At 36.2% G+C, this 26,944-nt stretch overlaps 2 protein-coding genes across 4 annotated transcripts in view; one reads left to right on the forward strand and one right to left on the reverse strand.

Annotated features, from left to right (window-relative positions):
* Positions 1-9,409, reverse strand: part of COL4A6 (collagen type IV alpha 6 chain) — a 276,876-nt gene extending 267,467 nt beyond the window's left edge. For both annotated transcript variants that reach the window (XM_063660364.1, XM_054472576.2), the window contains exons 1-2: positions 9,170-9,409; positions 8,924-8,975 (exon numbers count right to left, since the gene is read on the reverse strand). In XM_063660364.1, coding sequence (XP_063516434.1) covers positions 8,924-8,975; positions 9,170-9,180 — 63 coding nt within the window. In that variant the 5' untranslated portion in view covers positions 9,181-9,409. The remainder of the gene's footprint in view (positions 1-8,923; positions 8,976-9,169) is intronic.
* Positions 9,410-10,797: 1,388 nt separating this feature from the next.
* The window catches only part of COL4A5 (collagen type IV alpha 5 chain), a 261,882-nt gene continuing 245,735 nt past the window's right edge, over positions 10,798-26,944 (forward strand). The window contains exon 1 of one of the 2 annotated variants that reach the window (XR_008497119.2): positions 10,798-11,196. Coding sequence is in view for 1 of the 2 variants with exons in the window: in XM_054471834.2 (XP_054327809.1) it covers positions 11,116-11,196 (81 nt within the window). In the remaining variant the exon portion in view is untranslated. The remainder of the gene's footprint in view (positions 11,197-26,944) is intronic. The other variant, XM_054471834.2, reaches the window with a different exon arrangement.

A 26,944-nucleotide genomic window follows, 5' to 3' on the forward strand; every position in this document is an offset into this window, starting at 1 on the left:
AAAGTCTATGGACTGACGAAGAGAGAATTAACATGTGGTATATCCATTCCTTTTATTACTCAGCAATAAAAGGAATGAACTACTGATACTTATAACAACATGGATAAATCTCAAAAGCGCTATGCTGATTACATTTACATGAAATTCTAGAAAAGGCAAAACTACAATAATAGAAAGCATATCAGTGGTTGCCTAGCATGCGGAATGAGGGGGAGGGAATTGACTGCAAAGAGTGTAAGGGAACTTTCGGGGAAATAAATATTTTTATTACAATTGTGGAGACAGTTATAAAACTGTATACATTTGTCAAAACTTAATATATGTTGTTGGAGGAGGAATATGGATGTGGTTATAAAAGGACAGCATGAGGGATCCTTGTTGACTTTGGTATCTTGACTGTGGCAATGGATATCCCAACCTACACCTGTGAGGACATTGTATAGAACAAAATGCACACATACAAATGAGTATGAGGAAAATGAAATAAGATCAGTGAATGTTATCAATGTCAGTATCTGGGTTGTGATATTATATTATGGTATTACAACTAGGGGAAAACTGGATAAGGGTACATAGGATCTCTCTGTACTATTTTTTACAACTGCATGTGAATCTACAATTATCTCAATAAAAATGTCATTGAACACTCGAAAAGAAAAAAGAAAATTAAATCTCAGAAAGGTAAAATGAGTTACTCTAAGTCACACAGCTAGGAAGTGTCAGAGGGCAGAGGCAGCATTTTGACAAAAATCTGATTCTAGAATGCTTTCTCTTAAACATTATACTATTGAACAGGGTAGATATTTTTCCATCCATTCAATTGTTATTGGAGTTAACATTAGTAATTTTTAAGACAGACAGGGAGAAGGCAGTTTGTTGCGAGCCATTAGGAGATGTTTACTCATTTGAAAGTCATCTGTTGATCACCTATGCTCAGCCTGGCAGTATCCTGGACATCCTAAATACAAGGTTGAAGAATGTAACGTAGTCATATAAGCATAGGAATCTTACCACCACATGGATGTGCTACCAAAGAGGCCCAAAGCTCCTTGGAAGCACAGGATAAGGAAGAATAAATTCATTCTGAAGAGGTCTGGAACTGTTTCATAGAAAAAATTATATTTGGTCTGGGTATTAAGGATTGAGTAGGAGTTCATTAGATAGAAAAGAAGGTAGAAGCAATAGAGAAGGATATTCCAGAGAGAGGGACTGCATATCCAGGGGCAAAGAGATGTGAAAGAACATAAAGTGGTTTGGGAATGGTGAGAAGTTCAGTCTGAATGAAGTGTAATATACACCATGAGTTTGGAAAGAAGGACTGGTAGGAAGAAACACACAGACATGAAGCTAGAAAAGTAGTTGGGTCAGAAAATGAAAGCCCTTAAATGTGCCAAACGAAGTAGTATGCATTTTATCCTGGAAGAAACAAGAAACCAATAACGGCATTAAATCAGAAGATAACATAATTGGGTTTGTTGTTAGTAAAATAACTCTGGTGGCAAGGTAGAGATAAGGATGGAGTCAGAAGGTAGAAAAGCCAGTTAGGAGGCTACTGATGTATGAAGTTTGAAGCCAACAGAATATGAATGGAAAAGCCAGATTCTACAGATTTTTGGTAAAATTATCAAAACTTGGTGAGAATTTTGGAAATAATGAGAGCTGATGGCTGCTTCTGTAGCTTCTTGCTGAAACTTGGTGGATGGTGATGACATTTAACAAAAATAAAAAAGATCACAGCTGGTTGGAGTGTCATGGGAAGGAGAAGAAAACAATTTCACCTTTAAATATACTGTATTTGGGGCAATAAAAATAATAATAGCTGGCTTTGGCTGAGTGCCTATACTAAACTCCAGGCACTGTTTTAAGTGTTTTGTATATATCAACTAATTGAGAGACAGGTACAAGGGCTTAGCAGGCAAATGGAAATATAGATTTAGAGCTCAAAAGAGATATCTTGGCTGGGGATATAAATTTGATAATCATCACTATATAGGAGGCATAGTTAAAACCATTGAGGCAAGAAGACAGTAAAGAATTAAGTTTTGGAAAAAACCCACCATTTTAGGACAAGAGAGTGATAAAGATTATAAATTCCATAACAGCAAAGTTCATGGCTAACTTGTTCACCACTGTGTCACTAGGGCCTGGCATACTATCTGGAATATAGTTGTTGCTCAGTAAATATTTGTTGAATTAATAGCATAAATAAAAAGATCAGAGAAGTATAAGGAGAACTAGTGAGGCAAGTTTGTGTCATAATCCCAAAAGACACAATCCTGAATGCTATAATTCCAAATGTTGAAATCCCAAAGATCAAAATCCCTAAAGTCTAAATCTCTAGAGTCTAAAATCTTTAACATCTAAAATCCTGAAAATCACAATACTGAAAGATTAAAATCCCAAATGTTGAAATCCTGAAAACTGAATTCTGGGGAAGTGTGTTTTTGGTCACAGATGGGATAGTTGTGCCATGTTAGTTGCATCATGTGAAGTGGAACTATTTCCTTGTTATTGTCTTTATTTAGAAACTAAGTATGGTTTAAGGAGATGCATAACGGGTGCCAAGTTGACAAGGGGTGGACTTGTGGACTTAATTTTAGGTTCAATTGGACTGGATTAAGGAATACCTAGAAACCCGGTAATGTATTATTTTGGGTGTGTCTGTGAGGGTGTTTCCAAAGGAGATGCATATATGAGTCCCAGTGGACAAGCTAGGGAAGATCTGCCCTCATTGTGGGCTGGCACCATCCAATAGGCTAGAGGCTGGGAGAGAACAAATAGAGAAGGCAAATTGGTCTCTCTCTGAGAGCTGGGGCAGACTTTTCTTCTGTTGCATTGGACATCAGAAATTTGATTCCATGAACGTGTATTATCACAATGGTGACTTTCTGTGTAAGCATTGTGTGTGTATGTAAAAATGTGTAAACTTCCTCAGTGAATGAAGAGATGTCTTTTTGTACACCCGCATTTGTGAAAGATAAAATTTCTCAAGATCTTGGCTCTTTGGATGACTGCATATATGGTGGTCACCTATGGTGGTTTTTTATCTGTCTTGTCAAAAGACTTTTGTTGTTCATCAAGGTATTTCAGATGACTACAGTTATAAAGCCAGATGCACACAATTATCAACCATAGTGATATGTCTTTATACATTTTCCTTTTGACCTATTTCTTTGTGACTACAGTTCAACTAGTTATAACTGTCATACAAGTGTGACTGTCACTAGTATATACTAAGTGTTTATCCTTACAAAACTATGTATGTTATTATTGTCTATTTTATTATGTAAAGTGACCTTTGGAATGTTCTGTTGTGTTTTATGTTTCTCAAACAACTATCCTTTAAAAAATGTAAGTAAATATCTTTTAAATAATTTTTAAAATTACTTTTTCCAGAATATTTTTGGGATTTTGATCTTTCAGGATTTCAACATTTAGAATTATGGGATTCGGGATTATTTATTTCAGGATTATTACCAGCTCCCTAGTGAGGTATAATGTCTTAAAAAACAAGAGGAGGCCGGGCGTGGTGGCTCACGCCTGTAATCCCAGCACTTTGGGAGGCCGAGGCAGGTGGATCTTCTGAGGTCAGGAGTTCAAGACCAGCCTGGCTAACATGGTGAAACCCCGTCTCTACTCAAAATACAAAAATTAGTTGGGTGTGATGGCGGGCACCTGTAGTCCCAGCTACTCAGGAGGCTGAGGCAGGAGAATCACTTGAACCTGGGAGGCGGAGGTTGCAGTGAGCCAAGACCATGCCACTGCACTCCAGCCTGGGTGACATAGTGAGACTCCGTCTCAAACAAAAAAACAAAACAAAACAAAATAAAAAAAACAAGGGGAAAAAGAAGTATCAGAGTAACTGGGAAATGTCAGATAACACAGTGAAGTCAGATAGAGTGGGGACTGCAAATAAGCCATTGGGTTTGGTAATTAGGCAGCCATTAGTAGCTTGAAAGAGGGCTGTTTGCCTGGAGTAGACTCAGTTGAGACTATAATAGGTTGAAGGGTAAGTGGTTGGTGATGAAGACTAGACAATACCCAGGAACTTGGGGGTAATGCAATTGAAGAGGTTAGAGTTATTAAAGAAAATGAAGTGATTTTTTAAAAATTCATTGTTATAACGGAGGAGAATTCAATATTGTTTATAGAAGAAAAATAGAAACCCTAGGAAAGGGATAGATTAAAGAAAGTAAGAGAGTTGATAATTGCTCTTAGCTAATTTTCCCATTACTATTTTCCCTTGAGCATGCTTATCAGGTCTTCTATTTACATTTAATTAAACTTTAAAACAAGTAAAAGCCCTATGATCTGCCTCACTGGGACATTCAGGCAGCTATAAAGGACTTGATAGTTTAATATAGCCTGATGTTATCCCACGATGTTCTTTTTATATGCGTATGTCTTGTCACCTACACAGTATAAGACAAAGTCTATACTCCAAGTATATTACTGTATACTGTTTTTTTTCTTTCTTTTTCTTTTCTTTTTTCCTTTTTTTTTTTTTTTTTTTTGACAAGGTCTAGCTCTATTGCTCAGGCTGTAGTGCAGTGGCATGATCTCAGCTCACCTGCAACCTCCAACTCCTGGGCTCAAGCCATCCTCCCACCTCAGCCTCCCAGTAGGCGTGCACCACCATGCCCAGCTAATTTTTGTACTTTTTGTAGAGACGGAGTTTCACTATGTTGCCTACGCTGGTCTTGAACTCATGAGCTCAAGCAATCCACCTACCTCAGCCTCCCAAACTGCTGGGATTACAGGCATAAGCCACTGCACCCAGCCATACTTTTAAGATCATTCTAACAGGAAGCTGTGGTGTGTGCCTATAGTCCCAGCTACTCAGGAGGCTGAGGCAGATGGATTGCTGGAGGCTGTGGTGTGCCATAATTGCACGTGTGGTAAAATTATGAAATAATCCATATAATTCGGGCAAATAAAAACCAATATTAATAATTGAGGTCAATCAGTTTTATTCTATTAATGAGATAATAAGGGAAACAGTATACTTTACCCCAGTTATATGGCTTGATTATGAGCTTACAGAATATAGGAGCATATTTATTGAAGACTCCAAACTATGCTTAAAAATTAAAAGATTGTTGGCACTTAGAGTCAACACAATTCCCCTCATGCCTGAACAAACATTAGAAAATGACTGTTTTTGTAAAACCAATTTTCTTAAACTAGGGGTACTTTTTTAATGCCATACTTTGGCAGTCTAGTGAAGCCTATGGACTCCTTTTTAGAATACTATTTTTTTTTCTTTTTGAGACAGGGTTTCACTCTGCTGCCCAGGGTGGAGTACAGTGGCTATTCACAGGCACGATGATGGTGCGCCACAGCCTCAAAGTTCTGTTCTCAAGCAATCCGCCTGCCTCAGCCTCCTCCTAAGTAGCTGGGACTACAGGCACACACCACAGCACCCTGCTAGTTTTAGAAGTATACAATAAAATACATGGGATTACAATGGAAACTGATTACACTGAAATACAATCATTAAAATGTATAATAAAACAATTTTTGAAATGGTTATATATTTGCTTCTTTAGTAACACTTTAGATAATAACATCTATTATCCCCTCCTCTTTTATCTTAAAATATATTTGAATTTCACCTATAAATAATGCAAATATATTATCATCTATGGATTATCTATTTACAGTCATTTGATGATTTACTTGATAGTGTACTCATACATTTCTATCAGTATCCTTAGTCATCCCAAGATATATATATTATATATTTATATACACACATACACACATGTATATTATATGTTGTGATTTTTCACAGCTAGCTGGTATAGGATATTTGCTAGCAGGTAAAGTAGAAGAGTACTTTAAGGATTTATAGAGACACAGCCCCAGATAATGCAAATATTCCTCTTGGTCTTTAGAACTGGAAGAGATCGTCTCCATCTCTGAACTCCCTTAACATAATATTCATATTTTGATGACTACTATAAGACTGAAAATCACAACAGAAAGGACCAACCTGGGCATGTTACAACTTTAAAGAAAGAATTTGACATTTCAATCAGACCTTGATTTGAGTGCAGCTAAAGGCATTTTACCTATGCTGTCTGCAGAAGGAACAATAGAAATGTTTTCTCTCCTTATCCTCCTCCCAACCCAAGTAAGTATCCCCCTAGGCTTTTGACTTTAAGTATGCTTGATTGTATTAGACCTTTTCCTGAAAGCTCATTTGGAGGGGGCAAAGTGTGAAGAAAACATAAGGATCTGACTACTTTGGGATATATGTTTTTTCCTAGATATATTAGCTGATGGTGAGATTTGTATCTTTCTAGACTTTTCTCTAACACGATGCAAGTACATGTAGATAATAACTTATCATTAAGCATCTTATCTTCTAAGGAACATAATGACCACCATTGTCTGAGAAAGCAAATTCCTAGAGAGTTAGGAACTATGTTTAAATAAATCTTTGCATGCTATGCTTAGCCTAGCACAGCCCCTTAGATAGTTAGGCGCTTAATAGCCAAAGACAATTATGGATGTTCTGAGATCCTAGACTCTATGTTATGCAGATAAATTGTGCAAATATTTCACCTGAATGAAGATCATTACTCCTTTAAAGTAAATTTAATAGAAGCTCATTCTTTAACATGGATTTTAACATTAAGTTTTCCTTTACTTTATATAGATGTACTTTGTAAACTCGGGAAAAAAAAGAGCCCAAAAGCCCCTAAATGACCCAATCTTTAAATGCTTGCCAATATTATTGGCAGCTTAATTCTCACAGTAAAGAGACTTTCTCATAGCAAAACGCAACATAGTTCCTGCCAATCTATTTTTAATAGCTATTTTTGTTAATATTAGTCAAACATGGCACAGAGAATTTAAATGTTTAAAACAATCCAAAGGGTGAAAAACACACAAACTCAAGAGGATAAACTGGAATTGAGTGTAGAACATGAGAACCAGCTCGTATAGATGAGAATCCAGTGCAAAGAGTGTAAAAGAAAAACAAAACATCCCTTCAGAAAAGTAATCTCTAATAACTTATTCTGTGACTGTCTTTATATTTGTCATTTTCCTCAAAACTGAAAAAAAAAATAGCTTTACAATGTCAAAGATATTGTGCATAAGTAAACAACAAGTGAAGGAAGTGGCTCTGTACTTAAATAAGTCAAAAAATAAAGTATTATCTGTGGAGCTCAAGGTCAATTTTAGACTTACCATGGTCAATGACACTGACATAGCAGGTGACATCATAAAACAATGAGACAGAGTCTAAAACTCATACACCAAAGCAGTGCTTAATTTTGGAGACTCATTTCAATACTTGAAAGAATTGCAAGCGTTAAAGTGGTTTTTAAAGGTGTTAAGTGACAGGATGCAGTGTTTGTGAAGTCTTCAGCTATCTGGAATGATCTGTAGTGTTTTTCCCAAAATTACACTGAATAAAATCAGCCAGAGTCTAAAAATAAAAGTTTTGCTCGAGGGTATTCTGCCCAAGCATGACACTTTTACAAGTGGCAAGATTTCTGGATGAATTGCTAACTAATCAAATCTTGGCATTTTCAATTAATGTAGTATTGAGCCTCAAGGTAATACATAACTAAACTTGTATATTGAAGGAATAAGATGGAGAAGTACACAGAGTCTTAGATCAGTATCTTTGCTTACGAAGTCCAGAATTTACTTACATAGGAACTGATATTGAGTTAAGGGGTCACAAGATGTTGGTATTCAAGTTTTCTGGCATCTTCCTCTCTTTAGAAGAAAAATAGCTTCACTCTGGTATTTTCTTAAAGACATCATATGCCAAGATAAAATAATCCATTTTTTCATAAATGCATCAGGTGATTTATTAGGTTGAATTAAGTACGGCCCTATAATAGTATTTAAAAATATTAAAATATTAAAAAGTAGAGCCAATCAGTTAAAATGATCAAAACCCACAAGATAAATATTTGCAATATATATTCATCTCTCATCTGTATAGTGAATGGCTTTGGGTATCATTAAGAATTTTTAAAAAAAATACAGCAGTGAAATAGTACTCAACAACTGAACAACTTCGTATTCAAACTCAACAGTTTTTATTTCTGCCAGCTTAAGTAGCTAGTGAAACTGGAAAACTGCAGCATCTTTGATTATTTGGGTCACTCCATCTTTGTGAAATTATCCTAGTAATTCCACTGGAGATTTCTCTACTTTCTGGGACCCATTAAACTTTTCTTGACCAAATGTCTTCAGAAATTTCTTTACCTGCAGTCCCTAGTTGATTTGATAGATGACATCTAAACAGCCTATGAAATGTTAACTTTGATTTTTTTTTTCTGTTATAACAGCTTTATCTTTTAACTTTCTGGTGATGCAGAAAACGAGTAACAGGACACATCAGACAGAAATTGAACATCACCTAGTGGTATCAGTTCAATTCAGGTAGTTAAAGAATCCAGATGTTGTCACCTGGTACTGTCAAACGACTCTAAGCATGTACTTAAGTTTCATTTCCATAGCATCTGCGGCACTTTCAAGTTCCACTCCTTGTGCTCTCCTCTCACTCTCAAACTAGTGTGCCAATTCAAGTTCTTGAAGACCAGGGAAATTTATGTTTCTTCTGCCGTGGAGATTGATGCAGAGGAAGGCATCAGATGCTAGTCATCTTAAGTAGTCTGGGGAAGAGGCTCAGAAATGTGTACATCTTGTGTCTTCCACTTTTATTTTCCCAACCCATTACGAAGTTTTGGAAGATATATTGGTCCCAAAAACACTGACTTGACACCGTGCTATTCCTCTCCAAGAATCTCATTAACTCCCATTAGAAAGGGGAGTGGTGTGGACTCCGTCTCGCGGTGAAACTCTCTGCAACCCCCTAACATAAATACTAGAGATGGGGATGGTGAGAGGGTCAAAGGAGGGGGAGGGAAAAGGGTCGTGAGAAGAGACTCACCGCTCCTGCCAGTTCCTCGGTCAGGCACAACGTAACCAGGAGCAGCCACAACCTGAAATGGGAAGGAGGGTGAGTAATATGGGCTCTCTAGGCTTCAGGGTCGTGCGTCTGCCTGTAGCCCCCCGAACCCTTTTGGATGCCTGCTTCCAATTTCTCTGCAGTGACAGAAGTACAAGCATAGTCCCGGCCTGGCAAAGTAACCCGAAGTAAGAAAGAGGAGGGGAGCTCGGGGCAGCAACAGCTCACCCAGGGTGCATGCTTGCGGCTCCTCCGGAGCTGGGTCCCGGGAGACTGCTAAGCGGCTCCGCGGCCCGGGCTCATCTGGGCTCTGCTGATGCTTGGAGGCTGTTTCCTTACTCAGAACAGAGTAGGTGGACGAAGTAGCCCAGTTTGGAAGAAACTAAACACAGCTTCTAGATAAGAAGTGCTCCAAAGGGAAACAGGCTCAGCGGTGCCCGTTACAACTTGCAGCACTCAGGAGATAGTTTCATGCAGCAGGAGAGGAAAGAATGGAGGGGAAAGGGGCGGGGCTGTCTGCTGTCAATCATCCCCCCTACCTTGGGCAGCCGGTAGTCTTTCCCACTTTCAGGCACCTTTCCACACAACAGCCCTAAGTATCTCCACAGCTTCACACACAGCCCCTTAGAGACCTATATGCTAAGACCTAAGCAACTGTGCATCATATACTTTCAACTTTACTGTTAGATTACACATAAAGAGACATAGGCATACTATTCCCACATAAGACAGATGGGCCCGAAAGTGCCCTTGCACACATGCCCAAATGCATACAACACTGATTCAAATTGATAGTACACTAGGCTATTGGGAAGGGGAGACAGTTTCTGGAGTTGTAAATCCACTCTGAGTTAAGCAGAACCTAAGGATGAGTGGGCCCTCGTGAAATAGATCCAAAACCTTGAAAGACTCTAAAGTGGTTAATTCTAGGAAGATAGAAATGTTGTGAAGAATTCTTCATCAAATTCTTGAAGATTCTCCAAGGAGTCCGCAGAAAGTATTTTCTAGTTCTTTTGTTACTTTAAAAAAAATCTATATATCAGGATTATCAAAGGAACATTCAAGTCTTTATTTGGGAGATATCGATTTAGCTGCCATCAATTCTATTTAAATATTTTCAATTAAGTGTTTATATTAATTCTAAGAAACACTGCACTAAATTTATTTAATTCCCTGCCCTAAATCTTTCTGAAACACAACTACAATGAGAGTCAATACCTTTTACATTAGCTCAATATAGGAGGCATTAATTATGGCATTCAATGCAGCTAAACAAAGAGATATAGCTGTATTATAATAACATAATACCATAGAATAATTAACAATACCTGCTGAACGCTCCCAGATCTTAAATGTATATAACACACATAAAATATTCACGCACATATACTTGTTTTCTGACTTGTTTATAAGCATATACTTTATTTATTCCCAATATTTTCACATCTTCTGCTTGTATGTAGAAACTCTCTGTTCTGTGAGCAGCTGGAAGGTAAAGAAGACCAGCAGCCCAGGGAGCACCGACCAAAATTTGTTTCTAATGATTAACAATAAAAAGCACGGCTTCTCTGAGATCCATCCGCCAAAAAAAATAGTCCCAGTTTAGATCTATTTGTAATTGGCTTTGGTGCTCACACCGATGAGAGTGGAACTGAGCCTAGAAAAGTAGTATCAACGGAAGGTGCAAATGAACGAATAGAAAAGCTTCCCGGTTGGACTCATGGTGCTCAATCAACTAGTCTGGAAGTTTCCCTCCCCCAAATAACTGAGCGTCACTCCCTCGCAGGTTGCTGGTGCAGTCTAAAACTGTGGCGGAGTGATACTCAAATTCCCTTGTGCTGGTGAGGAGGGGGGCCTTGCAGGGGGAAGAGAGGGAGGAAAGTAGATCTGTAGGAATTGAGTGAAGAAAAGTTTGCAAGTCTGGACAGAAGGGAAAAGTTCTCCTGAGAGACCGGCTTTGGGGAGGGGAGAGGGGGAAGGAAGAGTAGCTCCTTCTTCTTCTTCTTCTTTTTTTTTTCTTCCACTCTTAAAAAGCTTCTTTCTCTTCACCCAAGCCTCACTGTCCCTCTCCGGCTCTAGCTCTCTCCATATAAACCCTCAAGATTATGTCAATTGGTTAGAGCCAGCCGGGACTTTCGTGCGGGTGCTGAAGGAGCTGCGGGAGCTGGAGAAGAATGAAACTGCGTGGAGTCAGCCTGGCTGCCGGCTTGTTCTTACTGGCCCTGAGTCTTTGGGGGCAGCCTGCAGAGGCTGCGGTAAGTCCTTCCTCCCCTCCCCCGCGCCCATCACCGCTCTTTCACGCTGAAATTACCTTTTTTTTTTTTTTGGGGTCCCTTTATCTTCCTTTTGGCCTTGACCAGGGAATTCAAATTTGCTTTCTCATGTTTAGGAAGAAACGTTATTTGCAACACCGGTAACTCAAGCCTTCTGAAGTCCAACGGAGAGGTTTAAGTGCTTAAAAATAGGGCTGCTTGCTTCCCTGCAGCTAGCTCCTCCGGGGGCAAGAGCAAAGTCAGAAGTGGGGGACGCTAATTAACGGCTCACTAGGCTGTGGTGGGTATTTAAAACTTTTCCTCCCCTCCCTCCACCGTCGGGTGTTTCCCTGCCTGGCGACTAACCTTTTCACTACTTGTACCCAGCCCACTCACTCTTTGAATTTTGTCTGTAGTTTAATATTTTGGCTCTTCGAAAATCCAGCTTCCATCAAAGTGTTTTTAGCGCCTCAGTGAAGTTCGTCCCCTTTGCTCTTTCCTTAAGCAACATGAACCTATTCCCACCTCAGGTCATTCAAGCCACTGACCTGCTTTTTCCTTTTGACATCCTTGTTACAAATGAAATGCTAAGGTAACATACCAAGAAGAGTGAGGTAAAGTCTCAGGCTTCAGGTCTTTTGCGTCTTTTTGTTGTTGTTGTTGTTTTTTCTAAGTTATGGGTTTTTTGTTTGTTTACTTTTTTTAACCCACCAAGGCACCTGAACAAATTGAGAATTTGCCCATCACCTATTCAAAGGAAAATACTCCTTTTTCAAAGGAGAGTCAGTGTTCCAGTTTAAAGGAAAGTGGGGGAGGATGTACATGTGAAATAGCAGCAAAAAGCTCCATTCAGTTTTAGGAATGTAGAATTCAAACCTCAGTATATCTCTTAGAAGGGTATCTGGGTAGTCCCACCCACTGTCCTATTGGGGATGAGGGCCAGATGTTAAAAAATGAATGGCTTTGTGAGAGAAAATGTTCTCCAGCCTGAAGCCCATCATCTTTAATTTCATGTAACCTCTAAAGAATAAGTGTGTGACAAATTATTTAAATTTATTTCAGTGATCATTATGGATGGTTTTAAAAACTGTTTAATATGAGATCATGGCTTAGGCCTTCACATGGTTGAGTGACTGTCAATTCTTTATAAGCAGCTGCTATGTTACAGCTCATCTGGGTCCACTTTTAAGTTAGCTGTCTAGCTTCCCTGTAGCACTTAGCATGCCTCAAATCACATGTCCTCTTTCTATCCTTCTGAAGGTGTGTACCCAGTGTATGAAAACTAACTTTCATGTTACTCTGAGCACAACATAATTATAATAGCAAATTTGCTGAGAAACCATGCATATCAAATATTTTTACTATACATGCCATAATTTTCTTCCATCAAAGTAGACAAATGATTTAAAAATGCTTTTTTGATGCAGATCATCTTAATGGGGGTAAGGTTTAGCCAGTCAATAGGGCTACAGACTTGGATAAAACTACAATTGTGCTGTTGAAAATAGTTCATTTTAAAAACATCTTCTTGGTACCCTCTGTTTATGGCATTTGACCCAGGGACAAAGATTTTGTAGATGTTTGATTAAATATATATATATGTTTTTTGATGTTACTTTTAACAAATTTGCACCAGATGACAACTATACAGGTATGTATAGCAACACTACACATCAATTTATATTAAATCAATTTATATTAACAATGAGATTTCTTTTTATTGACAAAACTTGAGAGCAAGCTTGTTTTCTTGGATTCTTAAACTAATGAGTATTCATGAAGTCTTTACAGCTCTTTCCCTTTTCCTCCTATATAATTATTAAAGAACATTTTACATCCCCTTTTCCTATCATTAGGATATTGTGCCTCTATTAAAACCAAGGGTTTGTTTTTCCTGGTTCATACATAAGTATTTTAATAGGCTCAAAAATATGAATGATATCGGCTCTCCATACTAGTGCTGGAGATATCGGTGACCATTTCCAGAGTATAACTGGATGGTGGTAGGGCTAGTCGTTGACTGGAGTAGTTTAGTATTAGGGTTTTTATATCAAAAAAGTGTTGCTATTTGAAGTGCTTTACTCTTTTATAGATAAATGATTTCTTTATCTCTGAAATCATGCCAAATTGGTACATCACAAATATGTGGAAGATTTTTCTTTTAGGTAGAGCATTCATTAGGTGGAATAAAGTAACCTCTATGCCAAAAGGTTAGTAATAAGAGAAGACAGTTTTAAGTTGGAAATATAATTTCTAGTGATGGAAATAACATTTTTATGTGAAGGTAATTATACCTGTACTGATTCACTGTCAGTGGGATATGCACTTAGATTTGTGGATGTTGGTAGTATGTAAAATTATGTTAGTTTTATTTTACATAGTTAGTAAGTTGTTTTCTGTGCAATTGATTGGATATTTTTCTCTACTTTAAGCGTACTATCTTCCTTGTGACCTGCAGCACGAATTTATCAAGGGTAGGAGTGTTGTTAGTAGCCATGAAACACTTCATCCTCTATGAAGTATATTGCTCCATAGGAAAAATTTGTCATCATTGTGATCATTATTAATGTAGATAACATAATGTTTACTATGTGCCAGGCACTGTGCTAATATGATAATACATATTATCATATTTAATCTTCAGAACAAACTTATGAGACATATACCGTTATTATCCCCACTTTACAGATGAGAAAACTACAAATTACAGACGTTGAATACATTCCCAGAAATCCAGTAATATAGGCAGTAACTTGTGAAGCTGGAAAATTTGAATCCAGGCAGTTTGACTCTAAAATCTTTGCCCTTAATGACTGTCCTATACTGCCTACTTTGTATGTGGTCTATAGAGATTTACTGGTGTGTAAAGTATTTGGATCTCTGCCACTTTTTTTGGACACAGGAGGTGAAATGGAAATGATAATGGGGGTTACATGTCTTCCTGCTGATTAGGAGAAGCAGCATAGTGTAATGGAAATAGCTTTGGGCCTAGAATAAAAAGATCAGAGTTTGACCTCTGTATCTGCATCTATATAGAGTGAGATTATTTAAAAGCAATCTAAAAGCAAATGCTGTTGAAGGTTTTATGATTTTATGTAATCACAATATGTAAACATTTCAACTTATATAACTACTATAATTTGTGACAGATGATTTGTTTTGAAGGAAGATTTGCCTTATGATTATTTAATTACTCAGTTACTGCATTAATTTTAAATCCACCAAACTTTTCAGGAGGGTATCTATTGTGAAACAACCGGGTATGTGTGTATGGTAACACACTTTACTTAACATGCTTAATTTAGTTTTGTTCTTTTTTTGTACTAATTTGCCTACCTATCATATCCAATTTTATTCACAAACTATATAGATATATATCTTTAGTCTTATGCATATATCTATATAGGTATCTGTCCCGTGGCAGTGTAAGAGGTTGTATTTTTTCCTGTGTTTTTATTTACCTTTTGATGTCTGTACATGTAAGACATGAGACTCTTTACATCCCTGAAAGCTTGGTTAAGATGGTGTCTGCTAGGTTTATTCACTATAAAGTCACTATTTTTTCTTTTGTAATTACAAAGTGAGACTATGCAGGGCAATATTGTGAGACAGTGTAAATATCCTGTTTCTCATCATGTATTTGCCCACTAATTTTAGCATATGTTGATGATTCTGGCTTGACTAAATTATTGTTGTGACATTTGCCAGACATTGATTTCAATTTTCAACATTTTTATTAATTGATTGAATTATACTGTAATAAAAAACTTTCTCTTCTCTATGCTTAATGTATATATTTATTTATTCAGCTGTTTATAGCAGTATGGACTTAATGAATATTTGTTTTATTCTATAGATTATAATGAATTATGCTCTTACTACTTTTTGTTTTTGCTGAAACCCAGATTTGGCCAACAAGAGCCCCTTCAAATTGGCTCCTGTGTCCTTTCAACATGTCTCCATCATTTTTTAAGCACCCTCTTACTTTCTGGCACCACAGATGTTCCAGACTCTTTTTTTTTTGAGACAGAGTCTCGCTCTGTCACCCAGGCTGGAGTGCAGTGGTGCGATGATCTCGGCTCACTGCAAGCTCTGCCTCCCGGGTTCATGCCATTCTCCTGCCTCAGCCTCCCAAGTAGCTGGGACTACAGGTGCCAGCCACCACGCCTAGCTAATTTTTTGTATTTTTAGTAGAGATGGGGTTTCACCATGTTAGCCAGGATGGTCTCGAACTCCTGACCTCGTGATCCACTCACCTCGGCCTCCCAAAGTGCTGGGATTACAGGCGTGAGCCACCGCACCTGGCCTCCAGACTCATTTTTTAATTTCCTTGCCCCAACTCTGGAATCAGAATCTTTTCTCCAAGGAGCTCTGATTCTTTTTATTGGAGAATGGTATGTAGAAGCCAAGATCTGGGTGCTTGGCATGCTTATTGCTACTGAGGTGTCATTGCCTCTAGGCCCTCTCAGCAGGCAGAACTAGGAAATATATGTATATATGCACACATACCTGTTTCTATATCGATTTCTTGAAGTCCCTCTTTATATATGTTAAAATCATGGATTCATAATGATATCTCTGATTCCAGTCCAAGACCCTAGAATAAATATACATGATCTCATTCTCTTCTGGTATTTCTCTTCACACGTTTTGTGGACTTTGTAGAGGTCTTATACAGAGTCTTCAAGAGGTTGGCCTCTGAAGTCAGACCTGGAATCTGACTGGTAGATGTGTAACTTTCAGCAAAATAGTAATCTTTGAGGCTTAATTTCCTCATTGGCAAAAGGGAGGCAGTAGCACCTATCTCACATATTTTTTTTTAGGATAAAATGAGAAAAGTTATGTAAAACATATAGTATTTGACACCATAGTAAATGTTAAATCAATTTTAGATTTCATTATTGTCATTACATTTATTGACTTACCATTTCTTACTACATCAACTTTCAAATCTCCTGCCTGATTTTCAAGGCCTATCATGATCTTTTCCCTTATCCAACCTTATTGTTCATTACATTTTACAATATACTCCCTCCAGTCTAGCCTAGGTAAGCTTTCCTACAATCCCCTGAGCACTGCATACACATTTTGGCCCTCCATCTTGATTAGAATTTTGTGGATCCAAGTCTTTGCTCAATTCCAGCATAATGTTTACATTTATTCAGCAGATATTTATTCAGCAACTTCTAAGTACTCAAAAATGCTATTTATGTTGTTCTATTTCTATTCATGGAGGTGTACTGCCTACAAAATCATTTTGTGCTAGACACTATGGCTAAAACCAAATAAAGACAAGGTTCTTCCCTTCATGGTGTTTACATACTGGTGAGAATAGATAAATAGTCCTGTGAAGCTTTCCCTTATTATAGTATCAGGTACTTTGTACCTTTCTTTGAACATCTGTAATATTTAGCCTCTCCCAGTTTTGTATCTGCATGTATTTGGTCTTACAGGCATTTTGTTTTATGACATTTTATCTGTTCTTTCTATTTCATTAAAGTCTCTTTCATATGTTGATTTTATATGGTAACAAAAGTAACAGCTGCTCAATGTTGGAAACTTGAAAAACATAAAGAAAATAAAAATATGTCCACAGTTCTACCAGCAGGCCAGAACTGTGCTGACTGAGCACAGAATAATGGTGTGTGTTTTGATTATTATTGTTTTTATTATTTTCTTTCCTATGTATATAATCTGTTTTTAAAAATAAATTTGGCATAGAACAATGACTTGTAAGAGTACAGTTTTTGAATTGTAAATGATATGTTAAGGTTTGGACGTGAATCGTGAAACTCTAAGCACAATTCATGTTGCAATTGCTATGGTAAAGTTTTCATTTCATGAAGATACTGAATTTTTAAAATACTAAAAAACCTGATTAAATAAGCACTTGCTAATAACTAAAAAAAAAGTTGGTTAAAATAAAAGAGTAAGCTGGGATTATTCTACATATAGTTTTGTTTCTTACCGTTTGATCACTTATCAAGCACTTTCCCATGTTAACTTTCTTAGTTTTAAAATGTAATTTTAAAATGATTACATACAACTTCTATTTATACACACCCCAATTTATTCACCTGTTCACTTCTGTAGAATATATTTTAAAATGTCAAGATTTGTTAGACATCGTAAGAAGTGCTGCCGTGAACATTTCTTATTCCATATTTTTATTATTTTATTGCTACAGCCTCCTTCATGGGGAATCAGTGGGTTAAACGCTATAAGTATTTTTCAAGTCTTTGGTACATACAGTAGACCCTGATATTTAAAAAGGCTATATCAACTGATAAATTATGGTAACTTTTTTAGTGGTTAATATGTTATTTTAATATGTGAATTTTACATATGTAAATCATACCGTAAGAAAAATAATTAGTATTTTATCTTTGGATAAACAGATCAATATATAAATGAATCACATCTCTACATCTTAGCAACAAGTAATTAAAAATAAAATTTTTACCTGCATTTGATATTGTCACTCTTTTTAATTTCAGTCATTTTGATATCTTAGTATTGGTATGTTCTTGTCATTTTCTTATAGTCACCTTTTGTTTATATTGAGTAAAATTCGCTATCTTTGGTGTACTGTTCTATGAGTTTTGATAAAAGCATACAACCTTTAACTACTGCCATAATCAAGACTCAGAATACTTCCATCACCTCAAAATGTTTCCTCATATTGCTATGTAATTAACCTCTCTACTTACCCACAGTTTCTGGCAATCACTCATCTATTTTCTGTTCCTATAATTTTACCTTTTTTATAAATGTGCTATAGATTGACTCATCCACTATGTAAAATTTTGAGTCTAGCTTTTTCCTCTTAGCATAATACATTTGAGTTCCATCCATGTTATATGCATCAGTAGTCCATTTCTTTTTTATTTGTTTTCTTATAATTGAGTAGGAAGAGCTTTTTGTGCATTCTGCATATAATATATTCATTTCATACATACATGTTATGCGGATATGCTCTGCCATTTGGTGGCTTGCATTTTTGTTTTCTTACGTATAATTTTCAGAGAATAAAAGTTTAATTTTGATACAGTCCATTTTATCACCTTTTTATGATTATAGCTTTCTGTCCCCTTCATAAGAAATCTTTGACTTCCCCAAGGTCACCAAGATTTTCTTTCATATTTGCTTCTAAATGGTTTTATAGTTTTTGCTTTTGATCCATTTGCTTATTTTTGTGTGGTGTTTGGTAAGAGTTCTGGTTCAGTTTTTATCCCATGTGTTTAGTTCCAGCATCATTCGTTGAACAGACTATCCCTTCCCCATTAAATTACCTTGATACTTTTGTTTTGTGGGTCTGTTTTGTATTCTAGTCTGTTTCACCAATCTCTATGTCTATCCTTATGCCAATACCACAATGTCTTCACTACTGTACTTTTATGATAACATCTGAAATCAGGTAGTATAAGTTCTCCAAATTTGTTCTTTTCATATTTTGGGGTCTCCTCTTTCTCCCCCTCCTCCTTCTTTGAATTTCTATATAATTTTTTACAGTTCTAATTTTTTACTGTAAAATTCTAATAAATTTTACCGTTACCTTGGCAATTTGTACAAGTAAAACTCCTGGAGTTTTGAATGGGATTGTATTTAATCTATAGGTCATTTTTGGGAAAAATGATGTCTTAACAGTATTCAGTGTTCTGATAAGTGAACATGGTGTATCTTTCCGTTTATTAAGATCGTCTTTGGCCAGGTGCGGTGGCTCACGCCTGTAATCCCAGCACTTTGGGAGGCCAAGGCGGGCGGATCACGAGGTCAGGAGTTCGAGACCATCCTGGCTAACATGGTGAAACCCCATCTCTACTAAAAATACAAAAAATTAGCCAGGCGTGGTGGCTGGCACCTGTAGTCCCAGCTACTGGGGAGGCTGAGGCAGAAGAATGGCGTGAACCCGGGAGGCGGAGCTTGCAGTGAGCCCAGATCACGCCACTGCACTCCAGCCTGGGTGACAGAGAGACTCCGTCTAAAAAAAAAAAAAAAAAAAGATCATCTTTAATTTCTCTCAGCAATGTTTTCAGTGTGCAGGTCTTATATGTACTTTATTGAACTCATCCCCTAAGTATTCATGTATTTGAATAGTACTATAAATGGTATCGTGTTTTATTTTCTTTCAATTGTTAGTTGTTGGTATATAGAAATACAACTGATTTTTTTTTCTATTGACCTGTACACTGTGGTCTTGCTAAATTGATTATTTTTAGTAGCTCTTTCATGGATTATTTATAATTAACTACATACATGATTATGTCTTCTGTGAATTAAGATAGATTTGCTTCTTTCTTTCTAGTCTTCACACTCCTTTTTTTCCCCTTATTGTACTAATTAGGGCCTATAGGATAACGTTTAATGTAAGCATTAAGACCCCAGTTCTTTGCTGCCTTTTCCCAATGTTTGAAAACATGCTTCACACATTTTGTACAGTTTCCTAGTTGTTTGTAGCAAGAGGGCAAGTCTAGTAGCAATCATTCCAACAAAATCTGCTTTCAGTTTTTTGATATTTATAAATAACAATGATGTGAACATTTTTGAACGTATTTGCACTTCAGATTATTTCCTTTGAAAAGAGTTCTAAAACTATATATTGTAATCTATATACATATATCTGTATCTATCTCTCTGCCTGCATATTTAAACCTACAGTATAAGAGCTACCTCAAGAGCAGTGACTATATTTCAAATTTCTGTACCTTGCATCATCTCGCAGACAGCCTTTCATTGGATTAATGGAAAGTAAAATCTTTATGATTAATTTTCTCATACCCAGAGTATCTATTTAACTATAGCATAGAGATATTTCTAATCTTGCCTGTGAAGTCTAAAAAGACTGTGATCATTACCATAGTTTTAATTTACTATTACTTTATTTTGCTTCATTTTAACTGTCTTATTTCTCTTTGATAATGTTGTAGGAAACAAGAACTATGTAGGTCTTAACTTTGGCCACTGTTAAAAATTTAAAAAAAAATATATAGTTTGGTTTATTTTGAGAAAAGGAAGACATTTTTCCTAACTTTCCTACATTTTGTGTTAACTTTGTAGGATGTTGTTTGAGCAATGACCCTGTAGGAAGTGGCCTTATATATTTTGAGTTCATTTGAGTTAATTTAGTTTCAGGAAGGCTTCTGAAATAGGAAGCATTTATTCAAGTTTTAGTGTTCCTTCTGAATAGTTTTGCTAGCTAGCTATAAACAAGCCAATTTGCCCTAGCTCTAAGTTTATGTTAATTTTCATTACTTTGTTTCAAAACAAAAGGGCCAATTCCCGTTACATTTTGATTTAAAAAATTAAGCTATACATTTTTCTTAGATGTGGGTATGTTAAAGCTTTTCAATGTCTGGCAAAATTAATCACCCTAGGCTGTGGATTTCCTCACCCCCAACTCCCTCCACCCCCTAAAGATACTTGATACATGTTGGAAGGAGAGAAATAATAGCTTTTTTCTTCCAGTTCTTATGGTCAGGTGAGTTCCTAGGGTTTTTGTTTGTTTGTTTGTTTTGAGACGGAGTTTTGCTCTTGTTGCCCAGGCTGGAGTGCAATGGTGCGGTCTTGGCCCACTGCAACCTCTGCCTCCGGATTCAAGCAATTCTCCTGCCTCAGCCTCCCGAGTAGATTACAGGCGTAATCCGAGTAGATTACATCTCTCCCGAGATGAGATTACAGGCGTCTGTCACCATGCCTGGCAAATTTTTGTATTTTTTTTTTTTTTTTTTAGTAGAGATGCGATTTCACCATGTTGGCCAGGCTGGTCTCGAACTGCTGACCTCAAGTAATCGGCCCACCTCGGCTTCCCAAGGTGCTGGGATTATAGGAGTGAGCCACCGCGTTCGGCTGAGTTCCTAGGGTTTAAATGTTTTAAAATATTTTTATTCATAGTATACTTAAGTTATAGGAATTTGGTTAATAGTGAATAAATTGATTCTTAGCACTAGCCTCTCTCAATTCTATTTGCTTGCTTATCTTTTACAGCCTATTTAGACATATCATTTTTCTCCACAGTTGCAGTAAAGGCTTCTTTCTGTTACAGCGCAAGCTTATTAGACCTTATCACAGCCTTCATGCCTTCATTTGTGTATGCTATATAATGGAAAAAAAAAGACTAATGTTGTAAATTAACAAGTGAGATCAAAATGAAAAGGGTCACCTTTCTTAGAGGCTGAAAAAGAGATTCATTTTCTGGGGCCTGGATTTGTTTTTCTGACTAATTTTACTGCCACTTTCGAATTTGCAGATTGACAACCTTTATACTAAAAATATGTATCTGTATCCTAGTAGATTTCCAAATCCATATTCTCAGTTTTCTCTACTCCATGATACGCAGATATGGAAGAGGAGGCATTTTTTCCCCTCAGATGGTTAATGTTATAATTTGAAATTGGTAATATGCTAATAAACAAAGGTAGGTTCAAAATCAGATCTTTCTGATTTCCATGAGGCATTATAAATATTATATTACTTAGGATTTGTTTTAAAATCAGGTTCCAATTTAAGTTGGAAAAAACTGAAAATGTTTAGAGGTAACAGTGATTAAATTATTTCAGATTATTATATTTTTCTTAGTTTTCCCTACATGTCTACTTCTTCTTCATCTGTTGTTTTGCTTTATGGTACTTAAACATTCTATAAAGTTTGTTTTTTTTTTTTTTTTTGAGTTGGAGTTTCGGTCTTGTCGTCCAGGCTGGATGGCATGATCTCGGCTCACTGGAACCTCCACCTCCTGGCTTCAAGCCATTCTCCTGCCTCAGCCTCCCAAGTAGCTGGGATTACAGGCATGTGCCACCACCCCCAGCTAATTTTTTGTATCTTTAGTAGAGACAGGTTTTCACCATGTTGGCTGGGCTGGTCTCGAACTCCTGAACTCAGGTGATCCACCTGCCTTGGCCTCCAAAAGTGCTGGGATTACAGGCGTGGGCCACCACACCCAGCCTCTATAAAGATTTTTAGTGCGTTTAAACATTAATAGAATGGAAAAGAATTATAAAAGGCAAGAATATAGACATAGGTTCTCATTAAATCACAATTAATGGAAATGTATACTCATAGGAAAATTAATTATGCTCTTTTTGGGTAGAATATTCTGGAGCCTAAAGTTTCATCTCCTTTTCATACCACTGTCCTTAAAAATGCAACATTAGCTTAAACATGAATTTGTTTATATTAACATAAAACTCCTCTATAATAAATGTTTATTCAAAATTGAAGGAGGAAAAAAGATTTAGAGTAAGATACATACTAATATTAAATACTAGTGCTGAGATTATGAGTCATTTTTTCTTATATGTATTTTCTCTGTTACCTACAGAGAAACAGTAATAGTAAATGCCTATTACTATTACAATAAAATGATTTTAAAATATTTAATATTAGTTTAACATATATTTCAACAGTTTTTGGATTTAAATAATTTAACAACATATTTTACAGTCATAGGGTTATTTTATTTTATTTTTGTTTGTTTCTTTTTTCAGACAGGATCGCACTCTGTCACCCAGGCTGGAGTGCAGTAGTATGATCATGGCTCACTGCAGCCTTAACCTTCAGGGCTGAATCAATCCTTCCACTTCAGCCTCCTGTGTAGCTGGGATTACAAGTGCACGCCCCCATGTCCAGCTAATTTTTGTAGAGACAGGGTCTCACTATGTTTCCCAGGCTGGTCTCTACTACTGGGCTTAAGTGATCCACTGGCCTTGGCCTCCCAAAGTGCTGGGATTACAGGCCTGAGCCGTTGCATCCCTTCCTATCCTCCCTCTCTTGTAATAAATGTTTTAGGTAATTTTTAAAGTTTTCTTTTACTTGGCTTTCTTAAAGGAGAACTTCAGTTGCTTTTTTCCAGTAAAAAAATTCCAGAGACTGCCAGAAGAAACCTAATGCCAGTAATAATTCTGTGATTGAACATAATGGAGTCATCTTAATTTGTATGCACTCTTTTTTATATCATGTGTAACACATCTTCTTGTCCTTCCCTCCAAGTGAGTTACAAACAGCTTTTCTCTTTCACTTTACCAACATTAAAAAGAGTGATTTTAAGAATGCTGGATTCACCTTTTTCCACTTATATTTGGAATGAAATGTGTAATTTATGTATAAAACCTTTAATTTTAATTTAAGGTCTCGTGAAAGTACCAAAAATCTTTAAATTGACACGGAGTTGCTTTAAGATACAAATTCCTTCTTAGTAAAAAAAAGGAAGAATTTTAAAACTTTATGTTTTAATTGTTTCTAGTTGAATTCAGAATATTAAAGCTTTGTTATATATGTAGTAACTCTCTAATAAATACTTCAAGAAAGTGTCTTAGTATTTAATTAAAGTACTATAATTTATTATAAAGCCTTAATAAAATCAAATTTCTATTAGTTTATGCTTTTCTCAATGTTCATTGAAAATATTGAGTCATATTACCTATTACTGCTCCAATCCCCAGCCCAGCTTGTAACTTTCCTGAGGAGGAAAATTGAGTGAACCTCAGTGATTATTTGACAGTTGACTCCATAGCCAAGCTGGAAGACAGGATGTTGTGGGAGGGAGATAGGCTTTTAGGATTTTACTGAAGAAAGGATGTAGATTTTCTGATTCTGTTTTGAAGATGATATAGGTGGATGCTGCTGGGAGAAGTGACAGTGGCATCCCATTAGGCATGTCGTGCCCATCCCCTTTTAGGATTCCGCATATCTCTTAGTTTTTCCTTTGTCAGGTAACAAAGGTGTAACATGGGAGATATATTCCACTTCTCCACATTGTTAGCTTAGTGTAGTACTCCATCCAGCAAATTATTGGAAAGAGCAGGATTTGGAAGTTAGACTAGATTTTATTGCTTGGGTAGAGAGAGAATGCTCAAGAGAGTTTATCTTGGACACCAGAGGATGAGCAATTGGAAAGATGCACTGCTTTAGCATTTTGGTGTTATTTTGCAATAGATAGGGCAGATTCCCCTCTTTTTATTGCAGTACAAAATCCCTTTAACAGCTAGCTCTAACGTTACTATGGCACTATAGTGTAATGGTTTAGTTTAGAGTATGGGCGTTGATGTCAGACTCGACTTGTATCGAGACTCTTCCACCTACCAATTGGGCTAACATTATTAGTCTAAAGTGTCTTAATGCCTGGAGTAGAGTAATTGTTCAATAAATAATTTTCCACAGGATCTGTAGTGTCCTCTTCCAATATAATTTAGTTCAATCTTAGGCCTAATAGTTTGTTTTCCTTCCTGATCAGCTTTCTTCATCTCTAGCATTTTACCATAGGAGGGAAAGATGTCTTAGAAATACTTTTTTTGTTTATTTCTAGAGGTATTGGCTAGACTTCATGTTAGTTATATGCATATGCCAATATTTTATATATTAAAAACAAATATAATCCATAGAATACCATTGTCTGATTAGAGATAAAATGGTCCCAAAAGAGGACAGGAAAATAGGGAAGTGGGAGTAGTAGTAAAGAGAAAGTTAAAACCAATGTGTAAACAAGAAAGCAGGTTTATCTGCAACTATAGGGAAGAACTGTTCAAATTACCTTGTACATTTTTATTTCTTAGGAAGCTTCTTAAGATTTTAAATTATTAAACTATTTATTGGGTTGAATTAAATATTTAGATAAACGCAGTATATAGATATGTCTGCCTGCATATATGTTAAATATACATAAGTTTCTTATACTTTAACTAATTTTGGGATTCCTTCTCACCCAAAAGAAATTTAAATAAATACTTTGGATATTTCTGTAAATACAGCATGCCATTTAGCAAATTTAAGGGAACAAGTGAATAACTTAGCTATGCCAACAATGTTTTGCCTCCGCATTCCTTGGCGCAAACAGGGACCTCAGTGAAGCGTTCCTCATGGGAGTTGCCTGGGGAAATCTTACTGAAGAAGTCTAGGTCCCAATTCAGGCTCCTTTCCCTTCTACTTTCTAAAATATCAACTTTATTGAGGTATAGTTTACATACAATAAAATGTACTAGTTTTAAGTGTACAATTTAATGTTTGACAAATGTGCGCACCCACAACATTTACAATATTGAGCAGTTTCATCACCCCAAAAAGTTCCATTTGTTTTCCTTCCCAGTAAATCTTTCCCTATCCCTGTACCCTGAAAACCACTGACCTGCTGTCTGTCGCTATGAATATTTGTGTACAAGTCATTTTGTACACATAATTTTCATTTCTCTTGGGTGAGTGCAAAGGAATAGAATTGCTGGGCTGCATAAATATGTAATGTATTGAACCTTACAAGAAACAGATATGTTTGCAAAATAATAGGAATATTTTACATTCTCACCAGCAGTTTATAAGATCTTTTTAATTATAGCTATCCTGGTGGGTATGAAGTGGTATCTTGTTTTAATTTGCTTTTTCTGATGTTGAGCATATTTTCATGTGGTTATTGGCCATTCAGATATCTTTTGTGATGTGTATTCTCAAATCTTTGCCCATTTTTTTCAAAAGTTGGATTACTTGCCTTATTATAATTGTAAGAGTTCTTTATGTGTTCAGAATACAAATTATTTGTCATATTTACATAAATATACACACATGTATATTATACACACACCCAGTATTTTTCCCATTCTGAGGGTCGTATTTTCTTTTTCTTAATGGTATATTTTAATTAGCAGAATTCAAAAATTTTATGTAGCCCAGCTTATCATTTTTTTCTTTGATCTTTATTGCCGTTTGCATTATAAGGAAGAATCCTTTAACTATTAGTACACTGAAGTTTTAAATTTTGCCTGCTTTCTTCTAGATATTTGGTGCTTTTAACTTTTGATAAACTTAGTGTTATTTTGGTGTGCAGTGTGAGTTAAGGGTCCTGGTTTAATTTTTTAAAAAATTATCAAGGTGAAATTTACATAACGTAAAATTAGTCATTTAAAAGTGAACATTTTAGTGACATTTCGTATATTCATCATATTATGTGACCACTTCTACCTAGTTCCAAAAATTCGTATTACTCCAAAATAAAATTTGGTACTAAAACTTTGGTTTCTCTCACTCCACCTTGTCCCTGGAAACCATCAATCTGCATTCTGTCTTTGTGGATTTACCTATTCTGGATATTTCATATAAATGAAATAATACATTATGTGACATTTTGTGTTTGACTTATTTCACTTAGTATTTTCAAAGTTCAGCTTCATTGTATATCATCCCTTTTTATGGCTGAATAATTTTGCATTGTATGGATATACCACATTTTGTTTATTCATTCATCCATTGTTGGACATTTGGGCTATTACCACTTTTTATCTATTGTGACGAGTGCTGCTATGAACATGTATATATATGTATTTGTTTGAGTACTTGTTTTTAATATTTAAGGGTATATCCTTAGGTGTGGTATTACGGGCCATATGGTAATTCTATATTTACGTTTTAAGGAACCACCAGACTATTTTCCTTGGCGGTTTAAACATTTTACATTCCCACCAGCAAGGTATCAGCATTTCACGTTCTCCACAATCTTATCAACACTTGTTATTTTTGTTTTGTTTATTTTAAGTTTTAATTTTTTAATTATGGCCATCCTAGTTTGTTATGGAGTGGTTCTTCATTGTGGTTTTGATTTGCATTTTCTGAATACCTGATGATACTAAGCATTTTTCATGTGCTTGTTGGCAATTTGTATATCTTCTTTGGAGAAATACCTATTCAAGTCCTTTGACCATCACTTTTTTTTTTTTTTTTTTTTTTTAGACTTGAGGTCTTGCTCTGTTGCCCAGGCTGGAGTGCAGTGGTGTAA

The sequence above is a fragment of the Pongo pygmaeus genome, chromosome X (assembly GCF_028885625.2).
Source record: "Pongo pygmaeus isolate AG05252 chromosome X, NHGRI_mPonPyg2-v2.0_pri, whole genome shotgun sequence".
NCBI lineage: Eukaryota > Metazoa > Chordata > Mammalia > Primates > Hominidae > Pongo > Pongo pygmaeus.